At 33.5% G+C, this 18,712-nt stretch overlaps 4 protein-coding genes across 4 annotated transcripts; 2 read left to right on the top strand and 2 right to left on the bottom strand.

Annotated features, from left to right (window-relative positions):
• The first annotated feature begins 2,398 nt into the window (after positions 1 to 2,398).
• LOC129314881 (signaling peptide TAXIMIN 2-like) lies at positions 2,399 to 3,259 on the top strand. Its single transcript, XM_054958366.1, has 3 exons — positions 2,399 to 2,426; positions 2,522 to 2,732; positions 3,045 to 3,259. Exons 1-3 carry the CDS (start codon positions 2,414 to 2,416, stop codon positions 3,166 to 3,168), a joined length of 348 nt encoding a protein of 115 aa, XP_054814341.1. The 5' UTR covers positions 2,399 to 2,413; the 3' UTR covers positions 3,169 to 3,259.
• A 2,327-nt stretch (positions 3,260 to 5,586) lies between these two features.
• Positions 5,587 to 6,492, bottom strand: LOC129315104 (protein DMP7-like). The gene has a single exon (XM_054958643.1). It carries the CDS (start codon positions 6,208 to 6,210, stop codon positions 5,593 to 5,595), a length of 618 nt encoding a protein of 205 aa, XP_054814618.1. The 5' UTR covers positions 6,211 to 6,492; the 3' UTR covers positions 5,587 to 5,592.
• A 2,862-nt stretch (positions 6,493 to 9,354) lies between these two features.
• LOC129315917 (NAC domain-containing protein 73-like) lies at positions 9,355 to 11,431 on the top strand. Its single transcript, XM_054960073.1, has 4 exons — positions 9,355 to 9,594; positions 9,686 to 9,884; positions 10,003 to 10,192; positions 10,832 to 11,431. The coding sequence occupies exons 2-4, from the start codon at positions 9,765 to 9,767 to the stop codon at positions 11,389 to 11,391; spliced, it is 870 nt and encodes a 289-aa protein (XP_054816048.1). The 5' UTR covers positions 9,355 to 9,594; positions 9,686 to 9,764; the 3' UTR covers positions 11,392 to 11,431.
• Positions 11,432 to 15,307: 3,876 nt separating this feature from the next.
• Positions 15,308 to 18,087, bottom strand: LOC129316155 (zinc finger protein NUTCRACKER-like). Its single transcript, XM_054960447.1, is given in 4 exon segments — positions 15,308 to 15,716; positions 15,719 to 16,503; positions 17,123 to 17,519; positions 17,662 to 18,087. Coding segments are annotated over 4 exon segments (1,431 nt in total). The 5' UTR covers positions 17,798 to 18,087; the 3' UTR covers positions 15,308 to 15,603.
• Between the last annotated feature and the right edge of the window lie 625 nt (positions 18,088 to 18,712).

The raw sequence follows: 18,712 nt of genomic DNA, 5'->3' as shown, positions 1-18,712 counted from the left end.
GAATGTGGTCGCATGTTGTTTTTGAATAACGGTATATATCAACTTCTGCGGACCTATTATGCAACTTCAAATTCGGGAGAGTCAGATCATCACAAGAGGTGTTTTTTTTTTTAAAAAAAAAAAAGGAAGTGAGAGTTAAAAACGAACCTGGCGCAAGGTATGGGAAAATATCAATAAAGACCCTTTAATCAAATTTATTTTGAATTAAAGCCTCTAAATTTATGAAATATCACTACAATCCAGGAGTCTCGATTTAATATTAAATTTTTGAGAAAAATGATAAAATTGCCTCACATTAAGTTAATATCAAAACTATTATATTTTATTTATTTATTTACGGAATGTTATTTATTGTCATATTTCACTTGATTTTATTCCAAGTATTTAAATTATTTTAAAACAACTTTTTTGTTCGCGTATTGTATGGTATTTATTTACTTATAAATTATTATTTATTGCTCTATTTTTACTTAATTTCATTCCAAAGAAATGATCAAGTGAAGTAAAATAATTAACATCATTTCACAAATAAATGAATAAGTGAAGTAGGGCAATGATCAAGTAAAATGCAATAGTTTTAATATTAATATAAACGAGAGATAATTTTATCATTTTATTATAAATTTAATATCAAATCAAAATCCCTGAACTATAGTAATATTTTAAAAATTTAGGGGTTTTGATGTAAAATAAGTCTATAGAAGGGAACTTTATTGATATTTCCCACAAGTTATTCATGTAGTAAAAAGGAGCCAAGGTGTTTTTTTCCCCCTTTTTTTGGGGGTGGGGGGAGCGCGAGGATCCCACAAGTCCCTTTCCGTCCGCGAGTGTTTGTTTGGTTGCTATTTACGGTAAAAAAAAAAAAAAAGGCACTCAACAAGGAATCAGTGGGACGCGTTGTTAAGGGAACCTTGTTAATTTTAGCTTCTTTCCCTTCTTCAAAAAAAAAAAGAAAAAAGAAAAAGGACAACAAAACACCACAGTGGGGGGACGCAAGGGAGAAAATGAGTGGACACTCATTGCATTTTCTCCATTTTTTTCTTTGAAAGAATCATTTACTCAAACTTCATATAATATCTAAAATATTCATAACTAAACGCATCTTTCCATAAATTGAAGGAACCGAAGCAGCACATGAGTTATAAATATTATAGTAATTCTTCTATTTTAAATTATAAAACAATTTGAGAAGAATTTTTTATCTCAAAATATAAAATTGTCTGAGAAAAATAAGGCTTAATTAAATATCTTTTCAGTATTACCCTTCAAATAAAGAGAGAATTAAAATGATGTTATAGCGTAATGATTAAATTTGTAGTGGTATTTTTAAAAGTTTATAATTTTGTTATAAAAAACTAAGTTTGTAAAATATCATTAATGTATTTTATTGGTATGGTAATCTTGTCTCAACGGAGGAGTAATGTATTTAATTTTATCATACACACACATATTGATATATTGAGGAGCTGGCAAAAAATGGATATATTGATTGATTTTGAAAAATATTGTCTACAAAACAAAAATAAATGAATGAATGAATACTGTCTAGAAATAAGCAACCTAATGATATTGTACTCTCTCGGCCCACATTCCCAGCCCACAGTTGTAATGAGGAGGTTGTGTTCGTGGACATTTCATAGTACTCTGTTGTTCAAGGCCCAAACCCAAGAAACTATTCATTACCAAATCCAACTCACCACCATGGCACCAAGATTCCGCCTCACTGTCAAATATCGTTATTATAAAATTAGTTTTCTCATAAGAAAAACAGGATATTAAAAGCTTTCCAGAAAAATATGGTTGATGGAAAAGTTGACATTTATATTGAAACATGTAATTGAAATTTCCCATTAAAAGATTGAGGAGAAAATGGTTAGATAGAAGGAGACATGCACGGGCAATTATTATGATTAAGCTATTTAATAAATGGAGAATTGAAGATAGAAATAGATGCTGCATTAATATAGAAAATAAAATACTTTTTACATAATAATACTCCCGCTTTCTTGTCTTAATTATAGGATACGCCTTTTATTTAATTCACAATTATTTTAAAAAAAATTAAGTTAATTATTTGCAATTAATATGTGAAATACTTTGAAAAACGTGATGAATATGATAGATGGAAGAAGTTGATATAATCTTAAATTAAAAATGAAACCAAAATTCTTAACAAGCTCTTACCTTTGACAATGGAGTGTCCATCTAATTCTAAATAAATAAATAAATATAAAATCCGTTTAAAAGTTTTGATTTAAAAGAGGTCAGGTTCAAGATGGACAGGCCGAACAAAAAAGTCGAACGTGGGAAGACAGAGATGGCGTTGGCGAACAAGTCAGCGGGAGGGCAATGAAGGTGAGAAGGAAACTTCGAGAACGAAGTGCTCAAATGGCCAATTTACAATCCATAAGTAATGAGGAAACGTGGTGCGTAATGGGTGGGGTTTTAGGGATTTTGAATGAAGAAAATTTCGTAAATGGCGGTGGTTGACCCCTCATTTTAATTAATTTTGTAATAACAGTGGACGCCGTCCACACGCAATTCTACCAATCTCACCCCTCCCATATACACAATCTCGGATTGAGAGCAGAGAGAATCGGATCCGAAACAAGAAAAGCAGAGAGAGATCGCAGAATGGGGGAATGCAGGCCATTGGGGTTCCTGATAGGATTGCCTTTCGCTCTTATTGCTCTCGTTTTAGCGGCTGTGGGCGCTGTTATCTGGATTCTTGGGTATCTACTATCCAATATTTCCTCTTCTTTCTTCCCACCCTTCTCTCTTCCCTTTTCCAATTTAGTCGGCTTCGTCTTCTTCGTTTTTCCTTCTGATCATGATCAACATTTAAGAAAATAAATCTGCCTCCAATCTATTTATTCATCTTCAAGAATCAGTCACGTCTTGATCTCGAGTCTAACGGGTTCTTCACTACAACTTGTATCTAGTTGTGGTTTCATATAGTAGCGCCTTTTGTTTTCCTCTGTTCCTTTCTTTGTTTATTTTTCATGCGTTATTTGCTGAGAACATATTTTTGTTGATGAACGCAGGAGTATATTGAGTTGCATATGTCCGTGTTGCTTCTGTTGCAGTGCGTTGGCTAATTTGGCTATGAAACTGATACGGCTTCCAGTTAAAATCATCAGATGGTTCACTGATCAAATTCCTTGCTAGACTTGACATAATCTTCTCGTTTGTTGATTTTATATCGTGTATTTCCCATCGTGATTACTTTAATAGCTAATACTGCTTCCGTGTTCTTCAATGGCTCCTCTCTCTGTTTTCCCTTTCGCTTTTCTTAAATTGCTGTTTTTATTTATGTCCAAACATGGTGGCATTGAAAATTATAGGCTAAACGCGAGTGATTAGTTTTCGCATTGCGCCTGGAATAACTTGATGATTTTTTATAAAATGAGTGCGATTGAATTTTGATCTTTGGGTTTTTCCCTCTTAAACCAGAGTCAACGGACTCTAAATAACTAAGTAAGAACTTTTTGCTCAAATAAAAAAAACTAATTAAATACTTATTAAATTGAATTAATTATCAATTAATATATTAAAATTCATTCTAGCAGGCTCTTAATATCGATAAATACTTGAATTTGGTTTCTTTTCTTTTTTTTCCACTTCCTATCTCAACCATTGAATTTATTGTTGAATGGTTGAGATTTAAAATATAACTAATTTAATATTTATTATTAAATGGTTGAGATTTAAATAATCTAAACTAAAATTTAAGATTTAAAATTATAATTTAAAAATAAAAAATTTAATTTTATGAAACATTAAATTTTAAAAAAAGGGCTCAATAATTCATATGATAAGTGAGAAATAAATAAAAATAAAGAGGAAATGGAGAAAATTCAAGTTCTAAACGCTCCGCCTCATCTATTTCAATTGAACCGACCATTGCGCGTGAGTTGTGACAAAAATCTATTTTTTTGGGTAAATATAGAAATCTGGTTTAAATTTGGTGGATCATGCATCATTTGGTTGGAAAAAAGTCAAAAACAGTTTTTATATCGTCAGGGCTTGGGCCTTCCCAAAGTGCACTCACAAGTCACAACCCAAGCTTTATTGTTTGTGTGAAAGGGTACGGCTGAGCCCAAAAGGTCTGGTAGCATAAAAAGAAGTCGGTATTCGGTGTTCATCATAGTAATAAAACATCACGTGCTCATCAAAGTCAGAAATAATCTTAACTCTTTATTTCAGTTTTATTTGATTCCTATCGTTCATTTAAATTAATTTTTTAAATATTTTTAATATTATATTTATTAAAATAAAAAATATATAAAAATTAATATTAAATTTAGACTATTTAGAATACATTTAAATGATTAATTTATAAATTTTTTAATATTAAATTAAATCATCTAAATTATACCTGAACTGTACAGAGTCTATTTGTATAGTCAAATTATAAAATTACAATTTTTTTAATATTAAATTGGATTGTTAGATTCAATATGTACTGACCAAATCAATAATAAACAGATATATTAAAATTTTAAAATTTTTATGTTTTTTATATTTATAAATATAATATTAAAAATATTTTAAAAAATTCATTTTAAATGGACGATAGATATCAAATAAAGTTGAAATAGAGGGCCAAGATCCTTCCTAACCTGCATGAGGTGCTCGTCACAAATGATGAGCACTGAATGTAGTTCCCATAAAAAGACATGCATTTTGTGAAAGGCTACACCTATTCAGGCCAAGGCTTTTAACGTGTTCTTTTTTAATGTCTTTTTTAATGTTTCAATTTTTCAATTTTGTTTTTTTCATTCATTAGCTTTTATATAAAATAAAAAATATTTTAATATCTTCATATCTCAAGATATAAAAATTTATATTTTTTATGATTTTTCTAAGATAAAAGGATATAATTATAATATTTTTTTTAAAAAATATAGAAAATATAAATTTTTACTGTTTTGAAACTTTAAAATATCCAAATGTCTTTTATTTTATATAGAATTCAATGATCTAAAAAAGAAAAGAAAAGTTGGGGCATGGCAAGAGAAGATTACATTAGATGCCCTTAACCTGACCTGTTCAAGGTTATTAATTATCTGATTTGTCTCACTTGTAATCAAGTTTATAATGAACACACGTATTCGTGATGAATTATTTCTTTGTTTTTTAAATGGCTTGTCAACTTCTTATATCTAAAGGGGAAAATCTAGAATAGCGCGCAGGTCAACATTCATACCTAAAAGCTTAATTAACGATTATTTATTAGGATCCTGTAATTGTTGGATAAAAGAAAAGTATAACATGTAAACAAATCAAGGATTATAAAATCCAGTGACAAATATCTTACAAATGAAGTGGATTTATAAAGAGAGACAATAATGTTATTAAGACAGCATATGATAGTTCTCATAATCTGAATGGTTAGGTCCGTCTCTCTAACGAACCACGGGTCAAAAGATTATTTTAATCAGCAATAAAAAGTGAAAGTACCGCAGCATCGATCATGCAATTTAAAGAGGAGAAATTATCCAAATGGGAGTTGTATAATTAGAGCATAGAATGGCAATTACGAGTTACAACAATCAATTAATTAGAACAAATATGAGGGAAAAAAATAAATTAATCACGAGAGAGAGGGAAGCCAATCCCATGGCGTTTCGTGGGGAATATGATGAACAGAAAACTGCAAAGCAAGCCAATCCCAACAGGCAAAGTGACGAGAAGGTCTCTTTCCTCGTCGGAAGGGTTAGGTTCAAAGCACATGACCACGTTCTTATCGAGCATGGCAACAGCGAAAAACACCAGAATGGAAGCACATGCATGGAAGAAATCAATCGAGTTTAGCCTGAACTTAGCTGCCTCTTGAGCCGAAAGCTTCGCCGACCCGTCGATGACCCAAAGCCCATTCCACGTAGCAAACCCGTATCGAACTTTCCCCCTTTCGTCCCTGAAGCTGTCGGTGAAACTCAGAAGGAAGCACGACATGCTACACATGGCTAAGAGGCAGGCCGTCATGGTTTGGCTCGTGTGCGTCTTGCACTGGCCCTGGTGCGTCACGATGGGTGACAGAATCTGAAATGCCAGGACGCTTCCTGTGGGAAGGAGATTGGACAGATTTGCCGTGCTTTTGAACGTCTTTCTTATCACCTTCTGAGTAGGCGTTTTGGGTTGTTTTAATAATGGGGCGTTTTCCAGAAGAGGTTGCTGAGATTCTTGAGTGTTTACAATCACCTCCATGGTTGACGATGATCAAGAGTTTCTGCTTTTCCCCCCTCAATTCTCTTGTTCTCGAGATTTGTGTGCTGATCTGCTCTGGAAGCCTGGTATATTAATATAAGAAGGAGGCTATAAATTAGGACGGAGAGCACGAAATGTGGGGTTCGGGTCGGTTTTCTGTTTGAGTGAGGATTATTCTTTGGTTGGAGGTTGTTATTTGTTGGTACCATGTTATGAAATTGGGGAGGAATGTGGTAACTCATGGAAATACAGTAACGTTATGACTTGGCTGATATGTTTTATGTGGGAATTGAAGGAGGTTAATTTGCTTTAATTAGGCAAGGTTTTCATCTTTTGTTTAATTCATTTTTGAAAGCTAGTTTAATTTTGCTTTCCGGTAATTGGATTGTTTGTTGCCCTCCGGCCCCTGGCGATTCTTGTTTTCATAATCCTAATATCAATCAATTTGTAGGTAGAATATATACTCCTCATTTTTTTTAACTTCAAGATTATTCATTAAAAAACATTAATTACTATCTTTTAAATATATATTTATTTCCAATTACTAATATAAGTTAAAGATATGAAAGTTGAAAAAAATTCTGACATATTAATTATATCTATTAATTGATTTACTGAAATCTTGAACAGCAGAAGAAATAAAAATAAATTGAAGAGGTATAATGAGCCAGGTGTGGGGAACAAAACGATGGAACAACGTGAATAGTGAAAATCATGGAGCTCTTTTTCTTTCCCCAGACGTGAGGAATCCCAAATATATAACTTGGGAAAGACCTCACAGACACTCTGAAATTTATCCCATTTTTTTCATCTTATTAGTAATTAAATTAATGATTCAGTCTCTGAAAGATAATTAGTCTCTCAAATTTGTCTCGCGTGACAAAATCTTCAACTGACACAAGTAGTTCATCTGTAAGGGACAACTTTGTGGCCACTTGACCCCTTTTTTGCCCCTCCTTAGTCGACACAAATAAATATATTTATACGTACACTGCATACATAAGTTATAACCAATATGCATATACCTTCAATTTTTGATACTGCCGGCGACAAGCCTCCCATTTAGTTTGATTAAAACTTTAAATGCTTCAAAAACGCCAAAAAGAGTATTCGAATATTTCCGTCCTTTTCTCTTTCCAGTTGATAATGAATTAATGATGATGCAAAGCAAATATATAGGGGCTAGCTGCCTAAGCTTGTATAATGAAATAAATGCGTGCCTTTACATATGGATGTGGTTCTTTCCATTCTTAGGAAGAACATCTTAAACTATGGGTCCCATCTCCAGCCATGAATCATCGCAAACATTCTTATGCGTTCACTTGTGACTTTGCGTTACGCATTGTGCGAGTGTGAGACACTATCTATTTCTTATGCATTCATTATTATTTAATTAGCTACCCAGACGTCTTGTTAAATATTATTACCCCTAAATTTAGGAGATAGTTAACAAATTCACACTTACTAGAAAATTAAGTAAGTTTAGTTATTTGCAAAAAAAAAAATTATGTGCCGGTTTTTCTAAATTAAAATACCATTCCTTTTAATATATAATTTACATCGCGGAGTATTATCAACATAACTTATAATCTGAGAATCTATTTATGGGGATAGTTGAGGAAATAATAATAAACATGGGAGACAGAGGAATTTAATTGAAGAAAGTAACTCCCAACTATTATATTTAGGATGGAAAGAGTTCTAAAATATTACACATTTTATAATTCAAATTTAATATTGCTGCATCTTCTCATCATGTGTCACTTTATGTTTGAAAATTCTAATCCACAGTCTAAAAGCTTACTAATGTAGTTCTCACAATCTATGATCATCATATACATGTTTAATGAATTGTGATCTGTATATTTCTTGTTATAGCATATATATGTACTTTTGAATCGAATATTCTTCCCGTGATAATATCAATATATATAATGTTGAAACTACATGGTTCTCTCTCACCTTCATTGTACGTGATAAAGTTATATTGATACATATATATACACAATATATATATATATATATATATTTATAATCCAAACTTATATCAATATAGATATAAACTATGTATCCTCATCGTCGCGCCTGATTGCCTATGTCAGACTCTCTAGGCTCTTCTCTCTTCTTGGCCCAGTTGGATTCTCTGCTCCTATTTTAGGTGGTGCTGTCCAGGTTCATTACAGATATATTTATTTTGAAAACAAACGAATGAATGTGTGCTAAAGATGCAAGAAAACATGTAAAACTGTAACTTTTCACTGAACATGCATTTCACCGTACCATTTGATAATGCTAATAATTTTTTATTTATTTAATGAGTTCGAGTCTAAGACATATGATTAACTTTACGAGCCTGGTCATGAAAAAAATGTATATCCACCAACAAATAAAATCCCAATAATAAGCAGCAAAAATAGAGAATGCAGGGTCGACAGATTTCTTTCAAACTTGGTGAAGCTCATGATATTGCGAAATCTTTTTGGTAGATATAGATCAAGTATACATGTGGCGTGGAGATGTGTAGAGTATGATCTTAAGGAAAAAAGAATAAATATGGGATTCCAGTTCTTAATTAAATATTGTCTCTTTCCTTCACCAAGTATTGACACATTATTAAGTTTTCCTTTACCATATGGCAACAGATAACATGCCTTGAGAACCATTGTTGACATCAAGGAATTAGGATTGTCAAAATAAACTCGACAAGAGAGAGAAAGAGAGACAAAGAGGTTTCTTGCTATGCATGAAAAGTCTACGTGAAGGAATGGAATTTCTGGTTGGCTCAAACATATATGGCCTAAATATATATTAATTTTTTTCTTCCATTTTCTCATTATCAGTTATGGTATTTATATCGTTTAGCTTTATCTACACTCCAGGGTGACTTGGGACCTAAATTCTCACCCTGTGCCTTGCGTTTTATACATCAGGTTGCCCCAATCCCACTCAACTCTCTTCCACATATATCTTATTTGTTTCTTTTCAAGTTAAAATTGCAAGTCTTGTTTTTTTGGAAAATTCATTAAAGCTGCCTTTAGTCAGAGTAAAAAAGGACAAAAACCTACATTTATTCTTCTACAAGTTTTCATACAAACACACACACACACAAAGCGCACAACTTAACTTGAGATCAAAGCAAGCTTATATTATTTCCTTTTTCTTTATTCTCTATATCTGCAACTAACCCAGTCTCTCATTGTTTAATGTTTCATTCTTTGTTTAGTTTTCAGGTCTTTTCTTCTTTCTGGTAAGAGCAAAGGAGGTTGGGAAGATCACTTAGTGAGTGATGCAAAAGAATTAAAGCGCTTAAAAGTGAGAGAGAATTTAATTCCTTCCCACTCCTAAACATGAAGTAGCAAGGGGGGGGCCAAAATTTTATAAGAGGCAAGTTTCCCCTTTTTGTCCCCTCTACTGTTACTTTTATATATCCTCTTAATCATTCTCTTCTTTTCCGATCTTCGCTGCCTCTCTCTAGCCATTTCCATATTTTTTAGCACCATCAGATCAAATCCAGGCAGTAGTGGAATGTGTGGTTTTTAGAAGGTTACGAGGAAATGACTCAGTGCAATGACTCTGAAAATAGTCGTCACAGCAATATCATCGAGGACAAACGCAAGGACAGCTTAATTACGACGTGCCCTTCCTGCGGACATCATATCAAATGCCACGAACAGGTTCCTATATATGCATAACTCATGGTTCCTTCCTTATATATAACATATCGCCACTCTTGATCTGTATATTTTTGTTTAGATATAATTAATTACATATATATTAAACTTGTTATTATAGGCTGGGATCCATGACTTGCCTGGACTGCCTGCTGGAGTGAAGTTTGATCCAACAGATCAAGAGATTCTTGAACATTTGGAGGCCAAAGTTCGATCTGATATTCATAAGCTTCATCCACTAATCGATGAGTTCATCCCCACTCTTGAAGGCGAGAATGGAATCTGCTATACTCATCCTGAGAAGCTACCAGGTCATGCATGCTTATATCTGCTTTCACTTTTTTTGAACTCCGCACTCTCGTATCTGATTTGCAAGATTTTTCCATTGTTAAATAAAATAAGTTGCTCGTCAGAAGCTGGTTTGTTTTTAGACTTGAGAAAATGAAAAAGATCATCTTTCGTTGAACCAGCACTTATGGAAGAATGAAATCTGCTTTACTATCCCAAAAATCCATGTTTTGTGAGACCAATTTTTATTTTTTCCGAGGACTGCTACACTCATGTCTGAAGTTGATGTTCTTAGACTTGAGTTCATGAAAAAATGATTCGTTGATGAACACTTGTGGTAGAAGAGGCGACCATTTAATCGCACCCTGTTATCCCTATATATCTCTCCGTATTTGGATGAAAACCTTGCAACCAACCTTGCTATTACGAGGCACCTAACTATTGTACTTCCCACCTTTTCCTTTTTCTCAATTATTGTCAAACAGCCCTTCATTACAATTTCATCTAATTAATAATGACTACCAAACCAAATATATTAATTGATAGTTAATATCACCTGGAATAGATAATATGATACGTGATACAGTGTCAACGTGCTGAAGTGAGTCGAAAATACAAACATGTTGTGCATTAATTAATATATGAATATGCTTTAACTGCAGGAGTAAGCAAAGACGGTCTGGTCCGCCATTTCTTTCACAGGCCATCGAAAGCATACACGACAGGGACGAGGAAAAGGAGGAAGGTGCACACTGATGAAGTGGACGGCAGCGAGACACGCTGGCACAAGACGGGAAAGACGAGGCCAGTGTATCTGAGCGGGAAGCTAGTAGGGTACAAGAAGATTCTGGTGCTGTACACGAACTATGGGAAGCAAAGAAAGCCCGAGAAGACGAACTGGGTGATGCACCAGTACCACCTGGGGTATAACGAAGAGGAGAAAGAAGGAGAGTTAGTGGTGTCCAAGGTTTTCTATCAAACACAACCCAGGCAATGTGGTTCCTTGCTCATGAAAGATCAGCAGTCATCCGTTAAGCCTGCAAAGCTCAAGGCCCAAGCCATGTACGAGGCTGCCAACAATCATAAGAGCAATAATGGCTATGTCGAGTTCTACAGTTCTTCCTTCTTGTCCTTCGATCAAGGGGGCCAGCACAGGTCTGGTAATTCTCAAGTGATCTCCCACTTTCCTGTCCAGGACGGTTCTTCCTTCAATATTCCTTGACCTCGAAGGAGACGGTGCTACAGGGAAATGCATGGAAAAATATATATATATATATGTATGTATGTATGTATGTAGGCGTTCATAATTTCACATATGATACGGAAGTAATACGATATTATTACTACGCAAAGAAGGAAATAAGTTAATGACCAAGTTTAGTTAATTAGGAGGGCAAAAGATGGGAAAGAATAAAGAGAGCTACTGCTTCATCTGACCAGGAAAAAAGAGAAGAGCGGCGTGAGGAGGAGGAGGAGGAAGGAGGAGGAGATCCAGATGGTACTGTGACCTTTTTGGTTGATTTTATTTTATTTTTGATGTCATCTGCATCATGATTTGTACAGTGTCAGAGAAACATAAAGCGTGTAAACTGAAAACTAATTACTAGCAAGCTGTACAAACATGACTTTTTAGCCTGAGCAGTATATGCATGTGCCTTTTAATTAATTGGAAGTATGAAATGAATTTATATGTGATATTTAATTTATTATCTAGAAAATCCAAATAATGTATGCTGTCCGCAGAAAATTAAGGAGATTTTGGCCCAATTAAGGTTGAATCGTTGGTGGGAACCGAAAAGAATGCTTGGAAGGATCACCGACTTCACAAAAAACGCAAAAATATTTAGATAGCAACGGCGTGGTTTTACTAGAGAGACGCCATGGCAATTATTGATCGTTTTTCTTCACAAAACGCTAAACGAAGCAAATATAAAAGCAAGATTCTGGTGCTCGTAGGAGTCGTAGTGAAAACTCTGTTCTTTGTACTGAAGCCTTTTAAAAAAGCAAAAAAAAAAAAAGAAAAAATATTGTGGAGATTACGCGGAAGCAAAGAATATTGCCTCTCTTTGATTATATTTCTCTTCTCTATCGTTACAGATCCTAGTGAACATTGCTGTAGCTCTGAAGTCTTAATGGTAGCATAATATTATTAAAGTACTTTAAATTAATTATTCAAAGAAATTATAATTCGAATTTAACTTGGGCAGTTGTAGGAGCCGAATTGTAAAATCGAAAGAAACAAGAATGCGAAACGGGAACAAAGGCTTGTTGGTCTTGATGGACAATCATCGTATGACCTAACCAATAATCTTACTCAAGGGCAAATAAATAAAATCATTAAAGGCACACACGTTGTTGAACCAAAAAAGAGGTAATAATGGAGGACAATTTTACAAATCACATGCCCCACTCACCATGCCCTAATGTATCCTAAAGTGAAAACAAAATCGAAGAGTTGGTATGGCAAATAAGGGCCTGTTCGTTTTCTATTTTAAAAAATTATTTTTTTGTTTTTGAAAATAGAACAATTAAAAAACTTGTTTGGATAATTGTTTTTCACTTAATAATTTTTAAAATTGTTTTCATTTTTTATTTTACAAACAAACAAATAAAATTTTCTTATTTTTAAAATACATTACATTTATTTATTAAAAATTATAGTTACATTGACTAACTTCTATTATTAATCATCACTACTAATTATCTATAATCATTACTATATCTTAAAAATTTTAAGATTATTTTTTTATTGACGTAACCAAATATATTTTTAATTTATTTTGTTTTAAAAAAATGGTTTTAAAAATTATATTACAAAATAATTTTTAAAAATAAAAAATGAAAACAGAAACCAAACATGTCCTAAGGCTGCGGAAAATGCCTCCTCCCCCTTACTTTTGTTTTATAAATTCTTTTCGTTCGTACAGGCACTTTTCTTTTTGTACGCTTTGATTCATATACAACCCAACTCAGCATGCCAGGAAACTAATTCTCAAGAAATTTAACGATTACTTTATCTTGTAAAAAAAATTAAATGCTTAAAACGTAAGAGCATTTTATGCTAATTAGTTGGAGGCATCATGACAAATATTTGCCATTCTTGTCACTCGGGAAAAATAAAATTAAAAAAAGGAAATGGGATATTTTCATATAAAGATAGCTGACAAATTTATGCTAGCTATAGCCAGAGATGTTAATTCTGATATATAATTCAAAATTTCTCCGCTTATTTTTTTTTCTCATATTATTATAGTGTAAAATTGTTTGAATTAAATTTTATCATTCTAGATTTACTTATAATTCATTTAAAATTTAACATCTTGATAATATTTGTATAAAATATCAAATCTGATCTGTACAATATAAATTTTTCAGAAATGAAAGACGAGATAAAAATGGAGAGAAGCCCCCTATTTATAGCCAGAGGTGAATTTTAATATTCAACAGGTAGATATTTTGTTTTTATTCGACAGGCTGAAATTCTAGTCAAGTTACTGGAATTATGCATAAATTTTCTGTTTTTATATGTTGACTAAACAAGAAAAAGAGGAATGGCTGCAGTAAACGTTGGCACCACTATACATAAATGGAGTGGTATATCGGCAAGCTCTCAAATAAATTTAAAAAAAATTAGGACTGAATTTAACAAAATAGTACTTCCTCAATGCCGTAATATAAATCATACTTAACTAATTTATAATTTATAAATAATATTAGTTAAAACTTTAAATTATTAAAAATATCAATATCTTTTTATTTATACCTTCGTTAAATACTCTATATAAAAATCTTGATGATAGTAATTAAAATTATAATGTATGATTTTTTTTTTAAAAAGGATCATAAATGAAGTAGTAATATGGTTGAAAAAAATAAATGTAAAGCAAGATTTTTAAAAGGTGCTTTATATTATAGTTTAGAGGAAATATATTTTTCATGTTTAGGACTATTTTAGCCAGCCCAAATAGACCAAATAGCATTTTATCCTTTTTAAGTCTTTAATTAATTCTTTAAGTCTTTGTTCATTGTATAGTGAGAGACTATATATTTGTGTATATTATTTTAGATTTTTTTTTATTTTTAATCTATAAAAATATCTTAAAATAATATTCAAAATATATCTTGATTTTTAAATTTTAAGATCTACAATTTTTTCTAAGAAAATTCTAAGCATTCTTTGTTCTTCTAGTATCTCAAAAAATATATTTTAAACTAAAAATTGAAATTTATTTTTTAAAAATTAAAAAATTGACAATTTAAATATTTGGGTTAGCCTTATAAATCAAAGTTCAAAATTGTTAAGATAGGGCCTAGTTGTATGGATATATATATTTTTTTAAATAAGTTCAGCCCGCTCAAACTATTAACTCTCTATATATAAAGGTGAAAAATATTTACTATGATTAACTGTGTTAACATGGAAAAATATGTAGGTAAAAAATAAGAATTTGGAATGCTTTATAAAGAGGATGAGAGATAGCTATTTAAAAAGAGAATGGCAATTATGTTTCAAAGATTAGTTTAACTATAGTTAGGTCTCTGAATTTTTTTTAAAAATAAGTTATAAATATTGATCCAACTAATTATAAATCAATAAGTCTCAATTATAAATGAGGTATTTAAATTTTAAATGTAATTTTTAGATTGCAACTGAGAATTCTGGTTGCTTGTAACTTCTAAATTTTATCAAAAAATTAATTGTCATTAAATTAATTTTTTAAGACAACTATCATTTTCTCACTAGAAAAAGATACCCTCAATAAAGTAGTACTTACTTTTAGACGAATCATATCTTTTTATATTTATTCTTATTAAATACCCTATAATAAATATAAAATCATTTATTAATAGAGCTATTTTTTAAAAAAGACAATGCTTACATTTCGAAAGATTAAAAATGTCTTATATTTTTAAATATTTAACTTTTTAAAATATCTTATATTTTTAAATAGAGGGAGTAGCTATGATATTTTCTCACTGATTCTCACTCCTAGAAGTTTTATTAGGATAGATTCGTTAAAAATTTAATGACTCAGCAATAATGATTTTACAAAATAGTATTAAGTTTAAACTTTAAACCGATATGAAAAATATAAATATAAATTTGAGGGGGAGAAGAGAGAGATCATAGAGAGAAATTAAATGAGAAAAATGGATGATTAATTTGCAAATGACGAAAGTGGAAGAGGGAAACTTGTAACGTTGGCACAGTGGAGACGAAGGGGTCCAAAAGCTGCCCACTTTGTAGAAGTGGCCATCTTTCAGCATTCGAAAGAATATGCGTGCCCCTTGCTTTTCGCCCGCCACACCTTTTCCCTCATTCTTCATCCAACCCTTCTCCTTTTCTTTCTCAAACCACTCATCATTATCACCTTCCCTAAATATCTTAATCTCTTTCAACTAATTACATATGCAACGACACCACCCCTTCAGATTAGATGTGCATCATCGTATTTAGTGTTTCATTTAAGTCCATTTTCAAAATGTTCTGTCGTCCCGTCTTATGCTTCAAATCCATCCGTTCATTGGAGCTGGATGGCAAATGGATTCTACGCCCACGCCCAGAAAATCCCTCGTTTGCTCTCCCCCCTTATTCTCTTCATTCTGCTGTCTTTTCCTGCGTTTTGCTGGGTTCTCTGTCTCGCTTCCCAGGGTACTCACCGTTACTGAACCTGAACCGTACAGTCCGCAGAATTTGTTCCCATCCTTTTCTTGATTGCTGCTGCATTTCAACCCTAAGGTTCCCAGGAATGACGTGTCGGTTGAAGTTGCCCCTATTTGGGTGGCTTTCTGCAACAAAGCCGTGGCCGACATGTTTGCCGACGATGTTTGACGGGATTGCTGATGTTGGGAGCTGTACAGGGAAGGAACGCTGATCAGCTGATCTTGATGATGACTAACGTTCTTGTTATTACTCCCAAACACCCAATTCGGCTGAGGATTTGACCATGAAACAAGCGGGTTGTTCCCGTATAGTATTGATCCTGATGATGATGAGCTAGTGATGACTGACCCGAGTTGATGAATCTCAAACGGTTTATTGATATTACTGCTCAAATTATTGGCTACTGTGTCATGAGCTCGAGGGCCTTGAGTTCGGGTCGGACCCATCCATAGAGATAGCCCCATGGGTGCTTGATGATTTGTTTCGGCAACTGTGTTTGAGATTGGCTGGAAAATTGAAGGAAAATGTGGGGTCATGCCATGCCCTTGGGAATTTCCCATGATGTTGTAACCCAGCAGAGAGTTGTTCACTGTAGATTCTGCATTAACTCTTGCTGTCTCTTCTGCCAAGGCGTCGCAGAATGCCCTGTGGGTTATGAAACTGTCTCTCCTGCTCAACCAAAATTCATTAATTAACGCAAGCTAGCTAGCTAATTAACTAAATATCCAAAGAGGCAGCTAGGCGTGCACCTAGAAGATTCTTTCTACTTAAGTTTAAACGTGATTGACATGTTGCCAGACCACGCATAATGACTTACTCGTGCCCAATAGGGGTCAGACCTAGGTCTCAGTCTTGAAAAAATTAACAAGCAAATAAATTATTAGACAATTAAGGGTCGAATTACTCTAAAACTAATTAAGCAATAATCGCCATTAACTAGATAACCTCACTAAAAAAACTTGTCTGTCTTCTATCGAGATTTCCGTCTGCTCTAAGAGTCCTCATCTCCATTTACTGCTAAAAGCCAAACTGATAGCAAGTACCCAGATACGCACAATCCCTCAGGCCTCTCTCTCTCTCTCTCACACACACACACAGAGATGGCGGTTGATTAGGGACAACGATATCATTTTGTCTTTATTTTTATTTAACTTGTTTTCATGAAGGAACTGTGATGTGATGCACTATATACTTCTGTGATTCTAGACAAGCCACCACTTTTTGCACAGAATTGATGTAACATAAGAATCAGACTTCATCATGAGCGAGTGGTATGAGGAATTATTACCGTGAAAAGATAGTCCCGCAATCACATTTGTATTCTCTGGTGCCGCAGGTCTTAGAGTGGGCTTTCCAGTCTGACTGGACAGCATATCGCTTTGAGCACTTCTCGCACTTCCACTTCTTCTCACCATGCTTTCTGCAAAAGTGCTTCTTTATCCCTGTTAAGTCTCCCAGTGCCCTTGAAGGGTCGTGGTGGACACACGTCTTCTCAGGGCAAACATACACTCTCTTCCTTGGTTCTTTGCTTGTCCTCTGCTTCAGCTTCCATGGAAGATTGTGTCCTCTTCGATGCAGCTGAAGATTTTGATCCCGTTGGAAACCTTTCCCACAGATTTCGCACAAGAATCTGTTGGTGGCCATCAAAGTCTTCGGCGATAAGGCTATGACCTCTGCCTCAGGATCTGTGATTACAAGATGAATCTGATCATGATAAATTATCGTTGTGTTTCATAAATGAACAATTGACTTTTGAATATATATACTTCTGATACAAAAGCTAATTAAAGAGATCAGACTGCCGATGAGAAAGAGAATAAAGCTTGCCTGGATTTCCTGGGAGGTTTCTCTTCCTCTTCAAAACAGGAGGGTTATTATTAGAAGATGCAAGATGATCAGTTGGATTCGGATGACGGAAACCACTTGAAATTTCTACATCATCCATCTTTTGTTGCAGAAGCATCTCGAGTTTTTTTTGTTTATATGGAGTTTGACTCTGTTTAGAAGGAACCCAGAAACAGTTAAAGCTGGCTAAAGTGAGAGCATGAGTCTTAGCGAGCAATATTGAATTATGAGAAGACCCGAGAGGATGGGCAAGCTTCTTAATTATGGCTCAAACCCTAAGCAGCACAAACTAGGATGATATATGCAAGATGGGATCTCTGTGAGAGTTGGAATAAAATAAAACTATAAGATGCTATGGCAGGCGGGCAAAGTTAAATTAAAGTAGAGAGAGAAAGATAGAGAGAGAGAGAGAGAGAAAGTGGGGCAAAGACATATGAATTGGAAAAGGGAGGGAAATACGACCCCCCAAGAAAAGAGAGACAGAGGAGAGGGAGGCGAAGCAAAGTTGTATGATGACCATATGATGAGATCGGAAAAATAAAGTTCATCTCCATTTGGAATTAATGATTATCCCATAATTGCTTCTTTTTGTTTTGTTATTTTTTTAATCCTTTCTCCTCCAATCCCCATTTTCTCTGTTCATTTCCTTTTAGAGATTTGGTCCTATATTATTACTCACCTATAGTAACCCCGCTAATGTGTTCTGAACATTCAAATTATAATGCCTAACGACATACGCCACCTCTGCGAAATTGATAGAAACACAATACCAAGTATAATTAGAAAAATCACGAACTCTTTCTTCAACGCACATTTTACACACAGGCGCAAAATGGGACTCTTTTGAACCTATATATTAAAAGTGGAATTGCCCAAAGAAGATTGATGATAACAAGCCAAAAATGTTCTGAAACGCATGCATGCATTATGGCCTGTACTGGATTGAAACTTGAAAGTGAAGATGAAGATCGAGGGCAGGCCTATAGTTAACCAGCTATGTAATTAATTTACAAATTACTAAGAAGAGACGCTA

This window comes from Prosopis cineraria, unplaced genomic scaffold (genome assembly GCF_029017545.1).
Source record: "Prosopis cineraria cultivar Desert tree isolate PC_DT_omini unplaced genomic scaffold, ASM2901754v1 PC7, whole genome shotgun sequence".
In the NCBI taxonomy this organism is placed as follows: Eukaryota; Viridiplantae; Streptophyta; class Magnoliopsida; order Fabales; family Fabaceae; genus Prosopis; species Prosopis cineraria.
Note: the sequence above shows the minus strand (reverse complement) of the source record. Positions and strands in the feature narration are given on the sequence as shown.

Excerpts from the sequence above, each read along its gene's own strand:
- LOC129314881 (XM_054958366.1), top strand. Across the intron at positions 2,733-3,044 it reads GCTGTTATCTGGATTCTTGG|GAGTATATTGAGTTGCATAT; the intron begins GTATCTACTATC and ends TGATGAACGCAG.
- LOC129315917 (XM_054960073.1), top strand. The coding sequence starts at position 9,765 with ATGACTCAGTGCAATGACTCTGAAAATAGTCGTCACAGCAATATCATC. Across the intron at positions 9,885-10,002 it reads ATATCAAATGCCACGAACAG|GCTGGGATCCATGACTTGCC; the intron begins GTTCCTATATAT and ends TTGTTATTATAG. Across the intron at positions 10,193-10,831 it reads TCATCCTGAGAAGCTACCAG|GAGTAAGCAAAGACGGTCTG; the intron begins GTCATGCATGCT and ends CTTTAACTGCAG.
- LOC129315104 (XM_054958643.1), bottom strand. The coding sequence starts at position 6,210 with ATGGAGGTGATTGTAAACACTCAAGAATCTCAGCAACCTCTTCTGGAA.